General features: G+C 25.5%; 1 protein-coding gene, 1 long non-coding RNA gene and 1 other non-coding gene across 3 annotated transcripts; 2 read left to right on the top strand and 1 right to left on the bottom strand.

Annotated features, from left to right (window-relative positions):
- Positions 1 to 56: 56 nt before the first annotated feature.
- Positions 57 to 140, top strand: TRNAL-CAA (transfer RNA leucine (anticodon CAA)). The gene has a single exon. It is a non-coding gene; the product is annotated as a tRNA-Leu (tRNA).
- A 1596-nt stretch (positions 141 to 1736) lies between these two features.
- Positions 1737 to 5692, bottom strand: LOC127249015 (uncharacterized). The gene is made up of 3 exons (XR_007838230.1): positions 5561 to 5692; positions 4018 to 4126; positions 1737 to 2710 (listed from the first exon to the last, which is right to left on the bottom strand). It is a non-coding gene; the product is annotated as an uncharacterized LOC127249015 (long non-coding RNA).
- A 15670-nt stretch (positions 5693 to 21362) lies between these two features.
- LOC127249043 (transcriptional regulator SUPERMAN-like) lies at positions 21363 to 21989 on the top strand. The gene has a single exon (XM_051271636.1). The coding sequence runs from the start codon at positions 21363 to 21365 to the stop codon at positions 21987 to 21989; it is 627 nt and encodes a 208-aa protein (XP_051127593.1).
- Positions 21990 to 23839: the final 1850 nt, after the last annotated feature.

Raw genomic sequence — 23839 nt, 5'->3', positions numbered from 1 at the left:
AAAACCTACATATATATAATGATATAATATACATATTTGAGCTCAATAAACAACAAGTCAGGATGGCCGAGTGGTCTAAGGCGCCAGACTCAAGTTCTGGTCTTCGTAAGAGGGCGTGGGTTCAAATCCCACTTCTGACAATTTTTTCGATTTTAATTTGACTGCGACTTTATGTCAAAACTACCAACAGCATGCCTGTAAAGACTGACCAAATTCAACCTACCAATTAAATAATATTTTAACAATATATAAGAAAAAAAATAAATAAAGACATAATTATATTGAAAATATTTTTTTTGAATTTGAGTTTTCTTTTCTTTTTTTTTTTTTTTTTTTTTTGCTTTTTCTATTTTATTATAATATTCTAATAAAATACATAAATTTTAATATAAATTTGGTCTGGTTGGATTCAAAACCAATTTTGAGTTAAATTTTAACAATGGTAAAGATATTTAGTATCTGTCCGATCTATAATGTGTTATCGGTATACTTTGGGTCAAGTTATAATTATATTGAAAATATTTTTTTTAATTTGAGTTTTTTATTATTATTATTATTATTATTATTATTATTATTATTATTATTATGTTTTTAATAAAATACTTAAAATTTTGATGTAAATTTGATCTGTGTGGATTAGAGACCAATTTGAGTTAAACTTTTTAAAAATGGTAAAGATATTTAGGATCCGTCAGATCTATCATGTCTTATTGGTATACCTCGGGTCAAGTTATAATTATATTAAAGATATTTTTTTAAAATTAAAATTTTTTTATTATAATATTTTTAATGAAATACATATATTTTGATGTAAATTTGGTTTGTCAGGATCCGAGATTAATTCTGAGTTAAATTTTTAAGAATGATAAACATATATAGGATTTGTTGAATTTGGATCTATCATGTCTTCTATTATGTCTTATCGAGTATACATCATGTTAGATCAATATAATCTAATTTGGGTATAGGTTGATCAGATTCGGATCTTGAGTTTAATACTCCCTCCGTCCCGGAACTATAGTCTTGGTTGTATTGGGCACGAGATTTAAAGAATATTGATATTATATTGATAATGGGTAAAAAGTATAAGTAAAAGACATTTTTGCCCTTGTGACTGTATTAGTGTAAAAGATTGTAGCAATTGTGTAATAATAATGAAAGAGTAAGGATAGTTATGTAGTGATATGGTTATTTATGAAAATAAGACTATTGTTTTGAGACGGACAAAAATAATAAACAAGACTATTGTTCTGAGACGGACAAAAATAATAAACAAGACTATTGTATTGAAACGAATGAAGTAATATTTATTTGAATTGGATATCGGATCTAAAAATAGTGACCGTGAGATCATGGGTTCAAAAACCCCCGACGTCTCAGGTCACCTGCCACACATGGTTCATCTATGACTTGTTTGTCGGGCCTAATTTGCAAGATATTAAGTTCGGCCACGAATTTATCTAATATACACTCTCGGGTAGCGGCTGCGAGTTCCCACGTCATAATAACAATAAAAAAAAAAAAAAATTGTGTGAAAGTGAACTTGTGTAAAATGATTGACATTTTTAAGTTTTGCATATGTATAAATTATATATTTATAATTTATATAAAATTTAAAAATATTTTAGAATTAATATATAATTATTTTTATAGATACTTTTAAATAAGACAAAAAAAAAAATAAAAAGAATATTTTCAATTAAAATGAAAGAAGTTTTTAAAATTTAAAAGCCGCACATAGAAGACAATCAATAAAAATAATCTTTTAATTTTTTTAATAAAAAATTCATAAAATATAACTATATAAAAATGAAACAAAACTTTAATAAACTAAAATTAAATATTAAAAGAATTCAGCTGGGCCCGGACTAACTGTACTTGGTCTTGAGTTTTCAGACCAATTAAAATCCAGCCTGGGCCTGTCGGACACGAAAGAGCCCATTAGGCCCAAAAATGCCATCTCTACTTTCAAATTTCTAATGTAATGTGTATATACCGCGTCTAATAGTATCCTTTTTCTTTTTCATATTTTTTTTAATCATAAAATCTATTTATTCATTTCCTTCATTTTAAAATAAGATAAATAAAATAACTCACAAGTTAATAGACTCAATATCCTTAGGGTGTGTTTGTACGGGAATTGGATTTTAAATACATTATTCATTTTATTTTTTTCAAAAATATCAAATCAAACACTTATTTTTCATTTTTTATATTATATTAAAAATCAATTTTACATTAAAAACATCACATCAACACCTATTTATATCGCATCATACAACAATTCAAATTCAAAATTTTTACTATTCAAATCTCAATTCAAAATCCAAACCCCCAAACAAACACACCCTGTCTATCCATCTCACTATTCATGAAAAACTCTCAAAAGTTTCTCAAATTCAAATCTAATTCAAATTTGAACTAAAATTTTTCAACCAAACCCCAAAGAAACGCACCTTTAATACTCGGAAATATCCATCATTCTCTCATATGATATGTTTGACAGCACAAGTAGGCGAAGCCAGTAGCCGAAGCATTGTTGTCGTCGCATCTTTGAGACAAGTTTGACACCATTGTTGTTCTTGGTGTTTACTATAGCCAAAACCTTGGTGTCATTCTCGAGACCTTTCTTCACAATTTCCTTGTCGACATGAATTCCTATACCTTCATCACATACCTTTTTGGCGCCACCATGTATTAATATTTTGATCTATAAGAAAGAAATAGATTCATAATGTAAAGGCATTGAAAATTGGCAAATAACTTAATAATACGTTCGGATCCTCAGGCCCCAAATATATATATAGATATATATATACACACAGATTTAATTACCCTACCTCCAATGAATTGTGCTATTTGTATACCCATCAATCACTTTCTGCTATGTATATTTAAATTTTTTATGTATTAATATTTTATCTTAAAAATACATATACCGGAAAGTTATTGATCGATAAAAAAAGAACACAATTTATTGGAAGTAGGATAACTGAACCCATAGATACACATATAAATACATATATACATACAAGTATATGTGTGTTGGGACTGTGGGAGCGGGGATCATTGGAGGGCCGAGGATCCCCTCCCATAAAAGATAGAGAAATAAATACCGGCAAATTTTTTGTTCTTGCAAATTAGAAAAATAACAAAGAAAGAGAAAATAAAAAATTGAACCCTTGATTTTTTGCGATTATTTCCAAGCATAATCTAACGATAATCAATCTCATAAAAAAATAAAATAAATAACCCTATAATCAATAGATTGCAAAGGCATCCACAAATATTGCATAATACTATCCAATCTTTCAATTTTCCTCTAAGAGCATCAAATACAACAACTATTTAATATAAACAAACATCAAAATCTAAAACACGAACGCACACTTCAAAAAAAAAAACACCAAAAGAGCACACCCTTTCGTGTATTCGTAACTGGAAAAGATTTTCTGAGGTTATCTTTCAACATTGGCCAATTAAATTCAAAAAAATAAAAGACCTTGTTCAATAATTTGGCACCTTCAGCTGAAGCCATAAGTATTTTATAACCAGTTTGCATCTTGTATTTTTAACCATCAAGCTTTAATCTCTAACAAAGATATTCAGACATTCATACATCTAAAAAACCAGCATGTTTTAAAATAATCATAGCTCCTATGTACAACAACACACAATCCAATCATTAAATATAGAAGTTTCTTTTAAATCGATTTTATTACCATTTAACACAGAGAAATGTTAAGATTAGTGGGTAACCACACCTAACAAACACACCCACAATTCGATGGAAATTCTCTACAACCTTTAGTAATTTCATCAAACTATCGAGAATTTCAAACCAAGCATACCTGATTAGATGATGGAAAATAGGAATATGAAGTGTAAGAACATCACCGAGCTCGATAGAATAATTTATCTTGTAAAGATGGATGAGCAGTGGCCAATAATAATAATCATAAAACAGAGGAAACCAATGAGGCTTTAGCTATCGGCTATGGTATGACAGTGACTTACCTGGTTTACCCGGTGGAAGCCGATGGGTTGAGAACAGAAGCCATGGCTGTGCAGCACCGAGACTCGGCTGCGCCTTTACTACCCGAGGATCACATTGTGTGTAATAGACCTAGAGTATGAAACACGATTATTATGTTTCCTGATTAGTAAGCAATTGCAAGCAAGTAGAGGATTTAGATACTCTTTATTAGACCTAATGTGTCGAACAATAGAAATTAAAACATATATATGTTAGGACTAGTCTGACTTCAACCAGTACGATATTGTCCGCTTTAGGATTAAATCATGTCAAGAAGGAATTCGAAATTCCAACTTAAAACTAATTAATACTCCCTAGGTCCAATTTCTATTATTCTAAAGTATATTTGCACGGTTTTTCAGGTGATTGTTTTTTTGTTATGAATTGACAAATTTGCCCTTAATTGTATGGTAGAGATTAAAAGTAATAAATGAATGATGGGCAAAAATATAAAATTTGTGTTTAAAAAAAGGAAATAGGACAATAGTTGTTGGACGTCTCAAATAGGAAAATAGAATATTAGTTTGTGGACGGAGGGAGTATTAAACGGAATAATCCTTCACCCTTATAAGCTAAAAAAGTCATAACATTTTTCCAATATGGGATACTCTCAACACTCCCCATTTGAAATGATGTTATCTATAAATCCTATTCAGGATCATTACACAATGGGATATTGTCCGTTTAGGGTTAAGTCCGCAAGGATGAGATGACATTATCTCGCAATGCTAATCAGGATTATTACACAATGGGATATTGTCCACTTTAGGGTTAAGTCCGCAAGGATTTGTTTTCGAACTTCTTCAAAAAGCTTTATACTATCTAGAGTTGGATGTTAACTTATAACCATTTTCTTTTTCTTTTTATTTTCCAATGTGGACTTGAGGTTGTCATTTTATAATATTGTCCATTTTGGGCAAAACTCGATGGATTTGCTTTTGAACTTATCAAAAAGTCTCTATATTACGAAGTTAGATGTTAACTTATAACCAATGACTTTTTCCGTTATGTTTTCAATCTTAGACTTGATTTTGTCTTTTCCGGTGTGTTCTTTTTAACAAACTTTATCATAGTTTTACTATTCATTAAAAATTTTCTATCCGAAAACATCAATTAAAGATATATTTTTCACTTGCTAAAAATTAATTTTTCATCTAAAATATATTATCAACACGTATTTCTATCACATGACTATTAAAATTCAAATTTTTTCCAATTCAAATCCCAAACCAAAATCCAATCCCTAAACAATCACAGCCATAGTGAAGGGTTTTAGATCATCAGTATGGATCATTATCTAACTTACATTGAATGAAGAACTAGATTCTCTACCAGACTTTTACTCTTATTTCAACTGGGAATTTCGATTATACACAATAAAATTTGTGGAACAAAAGCTTGTAATCTAATACTACTATATAACACAATTAATTTCAACAAACATCAGACAATTCAAACCCTAAATAGTATATACCATATCAGCAAAATTGATTACAAAAAATTCAACGTAAGGACTGAACTTACAAAGCCTCCGCCGAAACTGTAGAAGCTTCTCTATCTTGGAGAACGACGTCGAAGACCGGAGCAGACAAATACGAATACGACTGAGAAGACAGCGACGGCGGCAACGGTAGGAAAGGAATTTTTCGTCAGAAGAAAGGCGAGAAAACTGAAGAAGAAGATGAGAAAAGAAACGGGTAGGCCCAGATGCGGGCTGACCCGAGAGGCCCGTCTGGGTCGACCCGTTTAGATATGCCTTCTCATCGGGCGGGCTAATTTTCGAAAGATTAATTGGGCCGGGCTCGATTTTAAGAGATCGACGAATGAGATAATAATGTTCCATTTATTTATTTGTGAAATGGTTGAAAAAGAAAAAAATAAATTATGTGAGTTACAAAGAATTATGTAAAGACTAAAAAAATAATAAATATGTATAGCGTATTAATTTTTTGGAAAGAATGTGTAAAAAAAAATATAGAAAAAATATATGTGGTGTTTGCTTGACGTGTTTATATTCTTTTACTATTTATTAAATGTTTTATATTCAAAATTTTCAAATCAGATAATTAATTTTTATTTTTTATTTGACATTAAAAATAATTTTATATTCAAAATTTTATATCAAAAACAATTGCATTATATCAAACAAATACTCCATCTGTTCCATTGGGGGTAGTATTTGCTTTTTGCAGGTAGATTTTTGAATATTAGTATTATATTGAATTGTAGTAAAAAAGACAAAAATACCCCTAGTATGGTGTAAAATAAAACTAATGGCATATGTGTAATATATTGTAAGTTTGAAATGGTATTTATTATATTAGGTAGGTAGTACAATTACTAAATTAAAAAATAATAATTTTATTTTAGGACGAACAAAAATATAAAATAGTTACCTTTGAATGAGACGGTAGAAATACTACATTTCTATTCAAATGCTTACTATTCAAAAATCAAACAAAAAAGTTTAATGTCCAACCAAACAAACATACAGTGAATTATGTGGTAGCACCAATTTATTATGCATTATTATTTAGAGTGTGTTTTCATCTTCTTTTGGATTTGAATTTTTAATTTAAATAATGTTTTGATATTATAAAAAATAATATTGTCTATATCCCGATAAAGATGAAACTTTTTATTTTGGACACGAAAATTTAGTTGATATAAACTAGTTATTTAGACGGTGAGAATTATTTATTAATTTTTAAAAAAATTAAAATATATATTTAGATATTTTTTAACATTATATCTCAATAAAATATATGAATATTATTTTGTAGAGAATAAAATTTTATATAATATAAATAAATAAAAAATAATTATATTTATTTATTAATAGTATAAATTAGTTTTATAAAAATCAGAGAGTTTTAAATGTAAATAAAAATATTTGTAGAGAGTTTTAATTAAATTAAATTTATATTTGTTAAGTGTGTTTAAAATTGATAAATTTACAAAAAAAATAATAAATAAAAAAATAGAAAGAAGTTATGGGACCGCAAGAAAAAAAATATATATATAGAAATTGTAGCGGGACGGAGTGAGTATATTTCTATGAGAGTAGTAAAAATTGCATATAAAAAATTAAAATTGAATACAAAGAAAACAAATGGTTACTGTGGAATGCCATAATTGATATGAGTTTTTTGGATTTTAATTTGGCATTGAGATTTTTATTTGGGTTTTATTCCATTATGGGTTTTGTTTGTTTCACTTATTATTATTATTATTATTATTATTATTATTATTATTATTATTATATTATTAAAAAACAAGTGTAAAAAAGAAGTTGACATCTTAATGTGTAATTATTTTAAATATTAATTTTAATGTATAATTATCTTTAATTAATCATAATTATTTTTATTAATATATTTTTTAATTGCTTATTAATTACATCATATTTAAAATTCTATGTCCAACTAAGGTGGACAAATTAATTGGGACGAAATGAGTAATAAATAATACTACAAAAAACTTTTTATAAAAATAAAAAATTTAAAATAAACTTTAAAAATACTCATTATAAAAAGTCAAAAAGTAAAATATTAACTTAAAATAATATATATTTTATATTTTTGACACAATTTTTTATACCACACATAAAAAATCAATTCATTTAAAAACGTTGCATCAACAGAGCCACTATATATTCAGAGTCCTGATTTTTTTTTTTTTCAACGGTATTTTGTAAAACAAAAAATAATACTCCCTCTGTCTCAACTCAAATTATATTTTTTACCTTTTTGTCTGTCTCATTCGAAAGTATTTTTTTTCTATTTTTTAAAAAATAATTATACAGTAATACCAAAATACCTTTAATTTTTACTTAAATTATAAACATACTATTACACATACAATAACATTATACATAAAGTCAAATGACAAAATGACAAATCTTCTTACACACTTTCATTAATCAATAAAAGCAGGTGAATATAATATTAATAGTTTGCAAATACTATATTTCTTAATTTATTACAAAACTCCAAATGATTCGTTTGGATTAGGGCAGAGGGAGTATTAATTTTATTCATTAGAATTATATCTCTCTTGAACAGAAAGAATATATTTTTATAGTTCTTGTATTCTACTTGAATGTACTTCTTTAGAGTTTTGTAATAAATTAAAAAATAATATTTTATTAGTTAATAAAATTATCGAAGAAATTTTGATATTTTTATCGTTTGATTTTATATATAAAGTATTGTATGTGTAATGATATGTTTGTAATTTGAGCAAAAATTAAGAAACTTATGATATTAGTATATTACTATTACTTTTCATAAAATATAAAAAAAAAAAAAAAAATTAGATACTTTTGAATAAGACAAACGAAAATAGTACAAATTATACTTCGAATTGGGATGAGGCAGTGTAGAAAATTATACTTCATCCGTAAACGAGTAAACTTCTCATTTTATCATTTTAGTTTGTCCAAATTAAAATTTCTCATTTCCTTTAAAATATATAAAATAAAATAATTCTAAACTAAATACCAAAATACTTGTACTTTGTATTTTTTTTCACATTATTTTTACTTTTAAAATTAAGGGTAAAATGAGTATTACACTATTTAAAAAATATTAATTTAATTTAATACAAAAGTCAAATCTGAAGTAAACAAAGGGAGTATCTATTATTTTCTTTATTTAGTAAATTTTGTAGGTTTTGTTGAGGACGAATATGAAAAAAATAATTATATTTAATGTTAAAAGTGGATAGACAAAAAGTAAAAAGGTAATATTATAAAAAATTTATTAAATAATTAATAAAAAATAAAGAAGTAAATAAAAAAATAATGATAAATTAATTATTATTGGTTAAAGTAAAAATAATAAAATTATAATTATATAAAATTATTTATTATAAATAAATTTGTACATAAATTTAGTAAACGAATAATAAAAAAGTAATGATATAATTTGGCAAAATAGCAAAAATAAACTTCATCGTTTTTTCGAATTAGCTGAAAACTTCTCGGGTTCTAAAATTTCAAAAACCCTAGTTATGGTTTCTAAAATGCTGCACACTCACTCCTCTCTAAATTTTACTACAGGACGTTAGTTTTATCATTGATCATTATACTCTTATTTATATATTTTTTTATTTATTTATTTCTCTTACTATTCTTTCTTTTCTCTTCTTCCCAGCGGCACCAAACTTTCCTTTCTTCATTTTTTTTCTTCTCCAAATTCTTTTTCACGGTGCACACCAAGCTCTTTATCTTCTACTTTTTTTCTAATTTGTTTTTCTTCTTTCCCAATTCTTCTTCATGTCGTCGCAGCCCCACCAGATTTTTTCTTTTTTCTTCTTTTTTCCTTTTTTTTTTTTTGGTTCTTCTTCGTCTCCGATTCTTTTTTTGAAAAATAAAAAATTAAAAAATAATAAGAATGAAGAAGTCGACGCTAGCGGTGGTTGGGCGGCTGCAACAAGCAGCAATTGCAGTCAGACGGACATAAGCAACTGGAGCAGGGAAGAAAGAAGGAAGAAGAGAAAAAGAAAAAAGAAGAGAAAGAGGAAGGAAAAAAAAGAAAGAAGAAGAACCAGGTTGGAGGGGATTGAATCATGCCAGTTTTTTTTTTTTTTTTTCCAATTTTCTTTATATTTCTTTTTTTCTCTCCAATTCTTCTTTATTCCACAATTCTTTTTAACGCCACCGCAGCCAGGTTCTTTCTCTTCTTCTTTTTCCTCCTTGTTCTTCACAGTCGCCGCCGGTTTGAATCAAATTTCTATTTGAACTGTATCCGCCGGTTCAAGAACAAGAGAATGGAGGCTTTGACCCAGATGGGAAAATCAGGATATCAAATTAATTTCTTAGATTTTTGGTTTGGTGAAACAGGGGAGGAATCGATGGTGAGCAATAATTTACGCATTCTCGTCTCCATCTCTATATCCGGTCGATTAATTGTGTTATAAATTTGGGATCGATTTCAAATTTGATTGTGTTTAGCGAATCTAAAACGAATAAAGAAAACGAATAGAGATTAAATTTTAAAAATATATAGAAGAGAAAAAGAAGGAGAAGAAGAAGTTGCCGTAAAAAGTACGGTAATTTTATACGTAAATATATCAGTTATGAAAAAAAAAAAAATAGCATTTCAATCACGTGATATTCAACCTCTATTAAATAGCTTAGGCCATCTCCAACCTCGCCATTATTGGTGTTGGGTTGGTGGATTTGGTGTCAGTTGGCTCCAACCAATGTCAAATTTCATGTCAATTTTTGGCGTTGCACTGTATAATACCAATTTTTGGTAAATTAAAAAATAATATTACCTTTGTCGGTTGTAAGGATCTTATTTACTTTTTGCGTGTTGATATTTGAATATTAATTATTATATCAAATTATAATATAAATTAAAAAAAAATTTGCTAACGGGAGAATAATATTTTATGAATCGGTGAAATATAAGATGATTTTGATATAATTTTTTTGTGTATTTTATGTATAAATTAATTGTATTTATAAATAGTATATTTGTAATTTATGTATAAATTAACGAATATTGTGATATCAGTATGTATTTATTTTTACTATAATAAAAAATTATTTTTTAATAAAACAAATAAAAATGATAAAACGAATATTTTTTATTGGAAAATAAATATATATATTTTTTTTTTGTAAATTACAGAATACAACTAATAAAGTTCTAAAAAAAAATGTCAAAAAAAACACACATTGTTTGATGTTTTTGTTTTTTGTTTTATGAATCAGCACAGGTCAGCAGCACTGCACACCGCACCAAACAAACACAAAAAGATAAGTGGCTGGGCACCTACAGTACCTAAGTGTGCAGTTGGTGCAGTGAGTACGCCAAACTGCAGGTAAGCCCTGCGATTTCGGAACTGTAACCACAAAAAAAGTGAAGTCAAAAATGGAAAACTAATTAATTTAATTTTGTTTTGGCCATTCATTCACTAAATCAATCAATCACTCGCTATTTACATAAAATCTATTTAGGGCACAATCTTTTGTATGCTTTTTGAGGATCTCACCGTCACTCTAAAAAATAAAGTACTACTCCCCGGTCTCATGAATATAGTCGTAATTGGGTTGGATACGAGATTTAAGGAATATTAATATTATATTGGTAGTGGATTAAAAAATATGAATAAAAAACTTTTTTGTCCTTGTGAGTGTATTAGTGTAAAAAGTAGTGACAATTGTGTAATAAAAATCAAAAAATAAATAGTTTTATGGTGATATGATTATTTATGGAAATAAGATTATTATTTTGAAACGGACAAAAATGATAAATAAGATTATTGTATTGAGAGAAAGGGAGATAATTGATATTACTAGTTCCTTTAAAAATGTATTTATTTTTTTATTTTAATTCGTTTCATAATAAAGTATTTGTTTTTTTAGTAATTATACTATTTACTTAAAACTACAAATATCTTTTTAATTTATAATACTATATTACATATATGTCATTACTTTTATATCACATAATAATAATAATAAAGTTAATCTAACTTTTTTTAATTTTTATTTCTACTACATTTCAATATAATACTTATATTTTTAAAACTCTGTAAAAAAAAAATAATAGATAGTATAGGATGAAAAAAATATTTTTAAATTTTGTGAGTATATTATATTAAAATATTAAATTGATAGATTTATTTATATTAATTAAATAATTATTTAAATTTAACATTTGTTGTTTAAAATCTCATAAACAAGTTCAAAAATCACAAAGAAACATGTAATATATTAATATATTAAGTGTGTTTGTTTTGTGAAATTATTTAAAAGAATATTTTTTTTATAAAAGATATAAAAAATTATATAGCTAATATAAAAATAACAAATATATTTAATATATTAATTTTTTAATAAATGTATAAGGTGTTTTTTTCACAAAAAGAACACAACTATTGTCACACTTATTTTTTTTTTTGCTAAAGTTTTAAATATTTAAGAATAATAAAAATTTTCTTTTTACCCTTTCATAATAGTTAACATATTTTTCATGTTAATATGTATAATTGATATATTTTTATTTTTATTAAATTTATTAATTTTAAATATTTTAACAAATATAGATCAAATTATTTATATTCTTTTTCTCTTTTATTAAATCTCTTGATTTACATATTACTTTTCAATAAAGAAATATTGTTATTTATATTTAAATCTTTTTATTTTTATAAAATTAATTTATATTAATCATAAATAAATAAAATATTTTTTCTATTTATATTTATTATATAAAAATTTACTTTCTATGAAATAATATTTATATTATTATATGTATTTTATTAAAATATATAATTTAAAATGTTTAAATATATATTTTAATATTTTTATAAAAAAATAATATTATAATATACTATGTTAATTTACTTAAACTCCATTCCCTCAAATAAACTATAACTAACCAAATACGTCAACAGTCAAAAATATATTTTAATAAATATTTTAACTTGAATAAACAATACTTCATCTATTTTACTTATTATGTCTATCTTTTCGTTTAAACGTTTGTCTCACTTATTGTGTCATTTAATTTTTTATATACATTTTAATATTATTTAAAAAATTTTATTTTATAATTTATAATTTTAATTAAATTAATTAATTATTTTAGATTTAATCTAAAATTATTTTTAATATACGATAATTATTTTCACAAATATATTCTTAGTTATTTAATAATTATATTTTTTTATAAATTTTCGTATATGCAATAAATAAGACACAGTAGTATTATAATTTGAAAAGCTAGTGATTGGTAATCATTGCTATCAGTCTCTCTCTCTCTCTAAGTAAAACATAAAAATCTATCCATTTTATTTTATTTTGATCCGTCTCGTAACAAAGTATCTATTTTATTTTTTAGTAATTATACTTTATACTAATATTAAAAATACCATTGCAACTTACAATATATTACACAAATGCTATTAATTTTATATCATATAATACTAACAAAGTTATTTTAGTATTTTCTACTTTATTTATATCATTTCTCAATATAATACTAATATTCTTACAACTTCGTACAAAAAATAAACGGATACATAGATAAGAGACGAAGGAAGTATTAGAAAATAGTAAATATTAATATGATATACTCTCCGGTCTACCTAATTTGTGCACCTTAGTTGTGATACGGAGTTTTAAGTATTGTGTAATTAGTAAATAATTAAAAAATGTATTAGTAAATATACTTATAATATAATAAAAATAATTACGGATTAAGATGACTAAATATTTTAATTAAAGTAAAAAATTATAAAATATGAATTTTTAAAAGTAATTAAAGTGTATAATTATATTTTCAAAAGAGAAAATTACAAATTATGTGGAACATACATAAATAGAAAGAGTAGACAAATTATGTGAGACGGGTGAAGGATAACACATTATATAATTCCATATTTATGGTAAAATATATCTTGATTTCAATAAATTACATTATGATTCCAACACAATAGTAATTCGATCCAATGAGAAAATGTCTATAAAGAAAATAACACAGCATATGTTATCTTTTTTGTGACGATTTTGCTAATTTTTTAAATTAGTGTGCTAATTTGCTAATACGCTATTTCAAATTAGTTTGCTGATTTGATCAATTCAGCGTGATGCTGATTTGACCAAATTAACAGCCTAATTGTCGCCTATACATACATATATCATTATATTCAAAACTCAGATATGACTTATTATTCCAAATTTGGCGTGGGAATCCGCAATCGTCATGACGGAATCTAATAGCCAACAAACTAGGTTCAGCAAGACAAGTCATATTACGCGAATCATATGTAACAAATAAAATTAGAAGACACCAGGGGTTTAAATCTATAACTTTACGGTCACAAATCCACCCCTACACTATTTTGTAATATATATTATATATGTATGTGTAATGGTATGTTCGTAAGTTACATAAATATATATAATATTTTAGAATTAATGTATGTTTAATTTTACTATAATAGAAAAATATTTTTGTGTACGACAAACAATAATGATAAAAATATTATTTTCAATTGAGACAGAAATAATATTATATATTTATATAATTATCCACATTATCTAAATTTTGTACTCCTCTTGATTAAATTTATGTTCATTTGACTTTAACATGAATTTCAATGAATATAATTTTATATTGATTGATTATGATATAAACGTAAATTTTTTTTTTTTTTTTTTGATAACGTGAAAATCTGCAATTGCTACTCGTCAAATGAATTCTGAATAACTTCGGATTAAACCTAATAGTTTGCATACTAAGTCTGATAAAACAAGTCACACTACAAACAAAACTTGAAGTCATCGAGGATTTGAACCTATAACCTTACGGTCACGAGTAGTTGTGACTGTAATATATTTATAAATAAGTGGTATAATGAAGGATATAAATTAAGAAATTTTTAAAAGTAAGTAAAAGTTGTAGCATATATATTTTTTTACACAAATAAAAAAGCACATATAATTAAATTTGATGGATAGAAAAAAATATTATTTTTTTACGAATTTCAAATACTCACAATTTCAATTGTATTGCATCTTATAATTTTTTATATCATTATATATATATATATATATCATCAATGGATAATTTCGGGTTTTAAATTTATATTAAAATATTAATTTAGTGTGGAGATAAACTCGTTATTAAAAAAATAAAAATCTAATTATTATTATTACTCCATCAGTCATAAAAAAAATAAAAAAAAATAGCTCGATTTCGTCTCGTAAGGAATCGGTATCATTTTTTTAGTAAAAACTCATTCAATTTTTGTCATTTTTAATTACTTTTTAGTATTTATGATAAAGAAACAAAAATTACATATCATATTAAAACTTATGACCAAACCAAATAAACGTAATTTACATGCCGGAAGGATTATAATTATTACAAGTACTAGTAGTAATCTTAGTAGTAGTATGGAATAAATATAATACTCCCTCCGTCCCGCGACGGATGAACCATTTTATTAGAGATATAGTATTTTAGGTAGTGTAGATTAATAAGTTATTAATAATAAGTTATGATATTAGTTTATTATTTTTTTTATATGAATAATATTATTGGTATTTTAAAATTTTTTAAGATTATATCTCGAAAAAATATATGCAACATGGATATTATTTTGTAGATAATAAAATTTTATATAATACAAATAAATTTTTATTTATCATTATCATAAATTAATTTTATAAAAAATGAGAAGTTTTAAATATAGATAAAAAAATTATGTTAATTGAGGAGAGATAGAAATAAAGGGGTTTTGTGTAGGTCCTGCGTGTAAGATGTTAGAAATTTAATTAAATTGATTTATATTTGTTAAGTGTGTTTAAGATTGATAAAATTACTAAAAATGGAAAGATGTCATCTTTTGTGGGACGTAAAAAAAAAAAAAAGAAAAATGGGTCATTTGTAGCGGGACGGAGAGAGTATTAGTTTCGTATGAATATGTTCTAAATACTTTGCAATATTTTTTTTATTTATCCCAAACTTTCTCTAATATTTTAAAAATAAAAAGTAATTAAATATATTTTTATCTCTATCTCACACTTTATTTCATTACATCATTCAAATAAAAAATAAATATATACTACCTCTGTCCGGCTCTAAGGGTCTCATTTACTTTTTGCATGTTGATATTTGAATATTAATTATTATATGAAAACGTAGTACAAATTAAAAAAAAATAGTAAAAAATACTTCTATTAGTGTCTTATGATACCATTATAATGACATTTATGCAAAAAAATTATACAAAGATAAAAATATTTTTAATATTAGATATAATTATACAAAAGGTAAATGAGACTTTTAGAGTCGGACAGAGAGAGAGTACTTCTTTTTTTATTACATCACCAAATTTTCAAATTATTCTACTTAATACTACTAAATTAAAGTACTGTGTCGAAATCAAATGTTGTACGGTATTTGAGATGGATATAAACTAACAATATAGTAATTTTTAGTATCAAATATTGATATGGATATAATTTTATATATTTATTAATATATTTTTTTATATTTATTTAAAAATAAATTCACATCAAAATTTAGTATTTAAAATTATTGTATATGATTAATTCATATATGCTCTCAAAATATCATATTATTATTATTATTATTATTATTACCCTTTACTCACACTATTTTGTACGTGATTTATTATAAATGATGTCCGTAAATTATATCTGACATTATTTAATATATGTACTTAGAAGTAGCTGGCTAGTTATCATTCTCTTGTTCTTAGGACAAGGCTGTCGTAAATTGAATAAATTTAAGTTTGGGTTTAACTGTTTTAATAATATCTAAGTCGCGATTAAAAAAAAAAATTTTAAGTTGAATTTCGGATTGATGTGATAACCTGAAATATAAAAATAAGATAATATGATGAATCCTGGTTTTGACCCGATTTTACAATAATAATTAATAATTTTTATTTGATTTTAAATTAAAGGAATTGCTTATAACTTCCCAGGGGTTTCGAAAGTCAGCGTAAAATCTCTCTATACTTTAAAAATTGCATGGTACCCCCTTATACTTTTAAAAATGTTGCATGAAACCCCACCACCATGAAACTTTCCTCGTGTGATAAGATTATGATTTTCTATCTATATGTTTTGCATGACAGAGGGGGTTTTATGCAATATTTTTGAAAGTATAAGTGAGCGTCATGCAATTTTTTAAAGTAAAATGAGAATATATGCTGAGTTTCGAAACCACAAAGTGGTTTCATACAACATTTTTTAAAGTATAAGGGGACGCCATACAATTTTTAAAGTAGATTGAGAATTTACGCTGAGTTTCGAAACCACAAGGGAGTTATGGACAATTTTGCCTAAATTAAGTTCTATAAATAATTATACTAAACAATGACATGCTATTATATTATTATTATTGTTTAAAATTTCTTACCAAAAAATATAAACTAAAATCATATTATCCATTTTCATTTGTCTATTGTTATCTTCCTCCTTATCTCCATCTTCCTCTTGTTTATGTGTGTAATTTTATTTTATTTTTATACTCCCTTCGTCCTACATAATTTATCCATATTTTTTATTTTCGTTCATCCCATATAATTTATCATTTTCTTTTTAAAAAATATAATTATACACTTTAATCACATTTTAAATTTTAGATTTTTTTTAAAAGTTTAATTAAACTATTTAGTTATCTTAATATATAATTACATTTACTATACAATAATTATTTTTACTAATACACTTCTTAATTACTTATTAATTATACTTTACTTAAATTCTCGTATTTACAGTAATACACTCAAATTATATGTAACAGATGGAGTATATTTTTAGTTATATTATTACAATACTACTCTCTCCGTCCCAATACAATAGTTCTGTTTACTATTTTTGTCCGTCCCAAAACAATAGTCTCATTTTCATAAATAATTATATCGCTATAAAACTACCCTTACTTTTTCATTATTATTACACAATCGCCACTATTTTTTACACTAATACACTCACAAGGGCAGAAAAAATCTTTTACCCGTATTTTTTACCTACTACTAATATAATATCAATATTTTTTAAATTACGTGTCAAATACAACCCAAACTATATTTTTAGGACGAATGAGATACATGATCACAAATAATTAGAAATTTTATTATTAATATTATTATTATTATACACAACATTGACCCAAAAAGGCAGGCATTAAAATGAACACCAAAAACAGCAATGTGACAAAAAGATTGACACGAAAATGTATAGAGGAATAAACGACATGCACTGGATTAGTTTCCAAGAATGGAAAGTGTTGGCAGGACGAGGTTGCCTTAATTAGTAAGTTGGGGCCAAACATAGGGAACATGCACTTCTTTAATTCATTCAACTCTCCCCGGGCCCCACTCCATCCAATCATATTTTTTCTATTCTTTATTGTCCTCAATAAATTTATGCTATCATTGAATTTAATTCTACTTTTAAACATTACATTATTTTTAATTAAAAAAAAGTATTTTCTACTTCCCAAATACTATATCCACATTACCGTTTTTGTCTGTCCCACGTATCATGTCACTTTCTTTTTTTGAAAAATGATTACACACTTTAATCTCATTTTAAATTTTTTAATTTTTTTAAATTTTAATTAAACTAATTAGTTATCTTAATCTTAATTTATAATTATTTATATTATAGGATAATTATTTTCACTGATACATTCTTAATTATCTACTAATTACACCCCTCATAAAATACCGTGTCTACAGTGTAGCAGACACGGTATCTGGGACGGATGGAGTATTTACATTTTTTAATAAAAGTATATACTCTTTTGTTTTCATTTCAAACTATCATTTCAGTTTTTGTAATAGATTAGAACAATTAGTATTCCCTCCGTCTCACATAATTTGTCTATTTTTTTTATTTTTTTTATTTTCGTTCGACTCACATAATTTGTCTTTTTTTTTTAAAGAAAATATATAATTATACATTTTAATTGTATTTTAAAATTTACAATTTATAATTTTTTATTTTAATTAAACTATTTAGTTATCTTAATTTTAATTTATAATTATTTTTTATTATATCATAGTTATATTTATTAAAATATTTTTTTAATTACATACTACTTACATAATACCTACATTTCCATACCCTAGCTAAAATAAACAAATTAGCTGTGACAAATAGAGTATTTTATTGACTAATAAAAGATCGTACAATAATTTTGATATTTTTGCCTTTTTCACTTTATATATAAATTAATTCTACTCCCTCCGTCCCATAAGTAAATATCCATTTATTTTTTGCACGTAGTTTTAGAAATATTACTGTTATATTGGAATATAGTAGGAATAAAGTAGAAATGACTAAAATAACCTTATTAGTACGTGTGATATAAAGGTAATGACATTTGTGTAATATATTGTAAGTTGTAAGAGTATTTGTAATATTAGATAGATAGTACAGTTACTAAAAAATGAAATGAATACTTTGTTATGGAACGGAGAGAGTATATATAATGATACATTTATAATTTAAGTAAAAATTAAAAATATTTTATTATTATTATATATTTGCTTTTAAAACAACAACAAAAAATTATTTAGTAGAACATTATTATAAAATAAATAGATACATTTATATTGGAAGAAGATTTTTATTTTTTTATTTTTTATTTTTTATTTTTTCAATTATAATAATTAACAACAAAAATCTTATTAATATCGCAATTTATGTCAACCCTCTCTATGTAATAATGTGACCCCTCTCCCTCCCGGGACCCCCAAGAAAGTTGATATCAGAATTTATTTCAAATATTTATTTATTTTTTATTATTATTATAATAGTTTTAGTTTGAATATGATACTTCTTTTTTTCTAATTGAAAATATCATTTTTTACTATTTGAGATTGATCAGGTGCTGAATTTTCGTGATGTTGTAATTGAACAATTAATCATGTTACTGAAAATTCATTATTAATTTGGTAAACTGATTTTTTAATCCGGTAAGTGGACCCCTTATTATTTTAGTCCCGTAAGTGAAGCATGTTGCAAACTAGTCCCGTAAGTGAAAAATTTTCGTTGTTTAGTCCTTTGGCGCCGGAGATGCTCGCGTGGCTCGTCGAAGGTGACGTGTCCGCCAGGTGTCGCTGACCTAGCGGACAGTGGATTTTTTTATTTATTTTTTCATTTTTTAAAACTTATTTTTAATTTATTTTTAATTTTATTTGTATTTTTTTATTTTTTATTTGGTCCAATTAAAAAAAATAAAAAAAATTTAAGAAAATGAAAAAAAAAAATCCACGTGTCCACCAAGTGTCGCTGATCTAGCGGAACACCTGGCGGACACGTCACCTCCGGCGAACCACGCGGGCGTCTCCGGCACCGGAGGACTAAAACAACGAAATTTTTCCACTTATGGGACTAGTTTGCGACATGCTTCACTTACAGGACTAAAATAATAAAAGGGTCCAGTTACGGGACTAAAAAAAACAGTTTACCCTTATTAACTATGTAATATACTTATACAACTAATTATCTATCAGCACAAGTGTTAAAATTTTCAACTCTAGCACCTGATCCACCTTCATACTATTAACTAAATTTTTTTAAAAATTATTACATATATAATTAGTTGATATATAAAATATAAAGAAAAAAATATATCAAAATTATTTTACCCATTTTTTTATCAATTAATAAAATATTTATTTTTAATTTACTAATAAAATTCAAAAGAGTACATAAGAGTGGGACGTAAAAGTATATTTTAGAAAAAAAAAATAAAAATTATATATATATATATATATATCATTATAAAATTTTGAAAGATAGAAATAAGATTTTATAAGTGAGTTGTATATTAAACAAAATTTGTTATAAGTGTAAAAAAATGAAAATATAATACCACGGGTGGCCAAACATACTCTAACGCCCCTCTATTTTAGAGCCGATTCTGACTTTCAAAAGTTTAAAGTAAAATAATAAAATAAAGTACCTTATCAAAATAATTTTTTATAACAACAAAAAATTTGAATTTATAATTTTATAAAAGTTATAAATTCATCTCCACATCACCTAGTTATCCTATACTATTATATATACATCATACATATATAAAAAAATATATATATATAATGAACCTCTTATTTGTATTGAGTTCTTGGCGGGAGACCCTCTCGCCTGACCCAAAGCCGACCCTGCTCTATTTTAATGACAAGTTTATATTTATTTTTGGTGTAGAGATAATCGATGGTATTTTTAATTTGTATGAACATTTTTATCTTTAAATTTTATTTTCATGTAATAATATTAATATAAATAAATATAAGTTTAAACGTATTTATAATGTGTAGTGCATTCAAACATAAAAAAAAAAATATACTTTCTACGTCCGCCTCTAAGTGTCACATTTACCTTTTGTGTTATTGTACTTAACATTAAAAATATCTTTATATTTTTTTTATATATTTTTTTTTTGGTACGAATGTCATTGTATTAGTATTACACGACACTAATAGAAGTATTTTTGCAATCTATGTTTTGATATAATAATTAATATTCAAAGATCTACACGCAAAAAGTAAATGAAACTTTTAGAGTCGGAGGTAGTAACTTTATGTATTGACGAAAATGTTAAATGTAGAGGGAGTATATAAATAAGTGAAAAAATTGTTTGACCTTTTTTTTTCCCTATCTTTTTAGAGCACAATAAATATCCACAATATATAAATATATATATATATATATATATGAGGCCGTCGGTGATAATTTGAGTCTCGACTCTTTTTGGGATTTTCGTATGCTCTCATCAAATTATCTCTCTACACACACTTATATATATAGAAAATGTATGAGCTGAAGATGAAGGGAGGGCAATTCTGTAATAACAGCAGCAGCCGATGGGGTGACGACGGAGATTTAATGGCGGCGGCGGCGGGATATTTGTGGCCTCCGAGGTCTTACACCTGCACTTTCTGCAGGAGGGAATTCAGATCCGCCCAAGCCCTCGGCGGCCACATGAACGTCCACCGCCGCGACAGGGCCGCCAGGTTGCGCCGCTCTCCGCCGCCGCCGCAGCCGTCGAGGGGATCTTTCTCCGCCGCCGCCGGCGCAGGTTGTACTAACCCTAACCCTAACCCTAATCCTAACGTTAACCCTAAGGCTAGGTTTGTGTCGAATCCGAGCCCGACGCTGTCGTCTCTCTTGACAAAACTTCCTCAGTTCGCCGCCAAATTGTCTCCGCCGCCGCGAGAGGATGAGGTACGGAAATGGTGCAGGGATTCCGGGCCGGGCCAGGGAAGCAGGAACGGGCTTGTGACGAAAGATTTGGTGTGGAAAGAAGGTTTTGGTAATTGTGAGAAAGAATTTAGGTTTTGTAATGAGATTGTCAGGTTGGATTTGGAGATTAATAATTCTGAATCCAAACACGATTTGGATTTGGATTTAGAGCTTCGGCTCGGACAGTACTGTTAGGGTTACGCTTCTTCATCATCTATGTTTTTGCAAGAGGGTTTTTATTTCTTTTAATTTCATCCCTATATAGTTTTTATTTTTTTTATTATTTTTTTATTTTTTATTTTATTTTATTTTATATCTACGTCTTTGTTTGGTTAAGAAATTTTAATTTTAATTTTCTTTTATTAAAATAGTATTCTGATATAATATTTTGTAAAAAATAATAATATACTCCCTAGGTTTGTCTGCTTTAATCAAATTGGCTTTTTGAAATTTTATAATAAATTAAAAAATAATAGTGTTTTACTCCATCCGTCTGTTTCTAAGGGTTATATTTAATTATTTTTTGCGTCATTGTCTTTAATATTACAAATATCTTTATATTTAAAATATATTTATATTTGTATAAATTTTTGTACAAACGTCTTTCTATTAGTATTATAAAACATTAATAAAAATATTTTTGCAATTTTTTCTAAATTTGTACTACGTTTTCTATATAATAATTAATATTCAAAGATCACCATAAAAAATAAATAAATAAATAAATGAGACCCTTAGAGCCGGACGAAAATAGTATAACATTTTGTGAGAAATAATAATATACTCACTCTCTCCGTTTTTAATTAAATAGGCTTTTTGAAATTTTATAATACTCCCTCCATCCCATAACAAAATATTCATTTTTTCATTTTAGTCTGTCCCATAACAAAGTATCCATTTCCTTTTTTTTAGTAATTGTACTATCTACATAACGTTACAAATACCCTTACAACTTACAATATTACACAAATCTCATTACCTTTATATCACACATACTAATAAGGTTATTTTAGTCATTTCTATTTTATTTATATTATATCCCAATATAATACTAATATTTCTAAAACTACGTACAAAAAGCAAATGGATATTTCTTTATGGGACAAAGGGAGTAGATTAAGAAGTAATAATATTTTATTAGTTAGCGGAAGTGTATAAAAATTTTTAATATTTTTGTCTGTAATTGTATGTATAATGATATGTTTGTTATTTAAGAAAAAGTTGAGGTGTATGATTACCTTTTCTAGAATAAAAAAAATAGTACCTTGAGGTATGGACAGACAAAAATGGTAAAAAAACATAATTAGAATTGAGAGGAATGAAATATATATTTTTTATTACATTAGTATCATATATAAAAAAATAAACAAATAAATTTTATATATTTTTAATAAAAGGATAGTATTATTTTCTTTCAAAAATATTTTTTAAAAAAATATTCCCTCCGTCTCATAACAAAACATTTATTTTTCCATTTTAGTCCGTCTCATAACAGAGTATCAATTTTTTTTAGTAACTGTATTGTCTACCTAACATTACAAATACTCTTACAACTTACAATATATTATACAAATATCATTATTTTTATATCATACGTATTAATAAGGTTATTTTAGTCATTTTTACTTTATTTCCACTATATCTCAATATAATATTAATATTTTTAAAATTACGTTAAAAAACAAATAAATATTTACTCATGGAACGGAGGGAGTATGATAAATTACTACACTCAAACATCACAGTTTGGTACAACATTTTTATAATTTTAATGAATTAAATAAAAAAAAAATTCATAATTTTTAAAACACTTGTGCGTTTGTTTGGGGGATTGGATTAGATTTCCACTGTTCATCTTATTTTTTCCTCCCAAAAACATCAAATCAAACACCTATTTTTCATTTTTTATATTATACTAAAAATAAATTTTACATTCATAACATCACATCAACACCTATTTATATCATATCATACAATTATTCAAATTCAAAATTTTTATTATTCAAATCACAACTTAAAATCCAAACCCCCGATCAAACACACTT

Source organism: Andrographis paniculata, unplaced genomic scaffold (assembly GCF_009805555.1).
Source record: "Andrographis paniculata isolate CXL003 unplaced genomic scaffold, ASM980555v1 Contig35END, whole genome shotgun sequence".
NCBI classification, from domain to species: domain Eukaryota; kingdom Viridiplantae; phylum Streptophyta; class Magnoliopsida; order Lamiales; family Acanthaceae; genus Andrographis; species Andrographis paniculata.
Note: the sequence above shows the minus strand (reverse complement) of the source record. Positions and strands in the feature narration are given on the sequence as shown.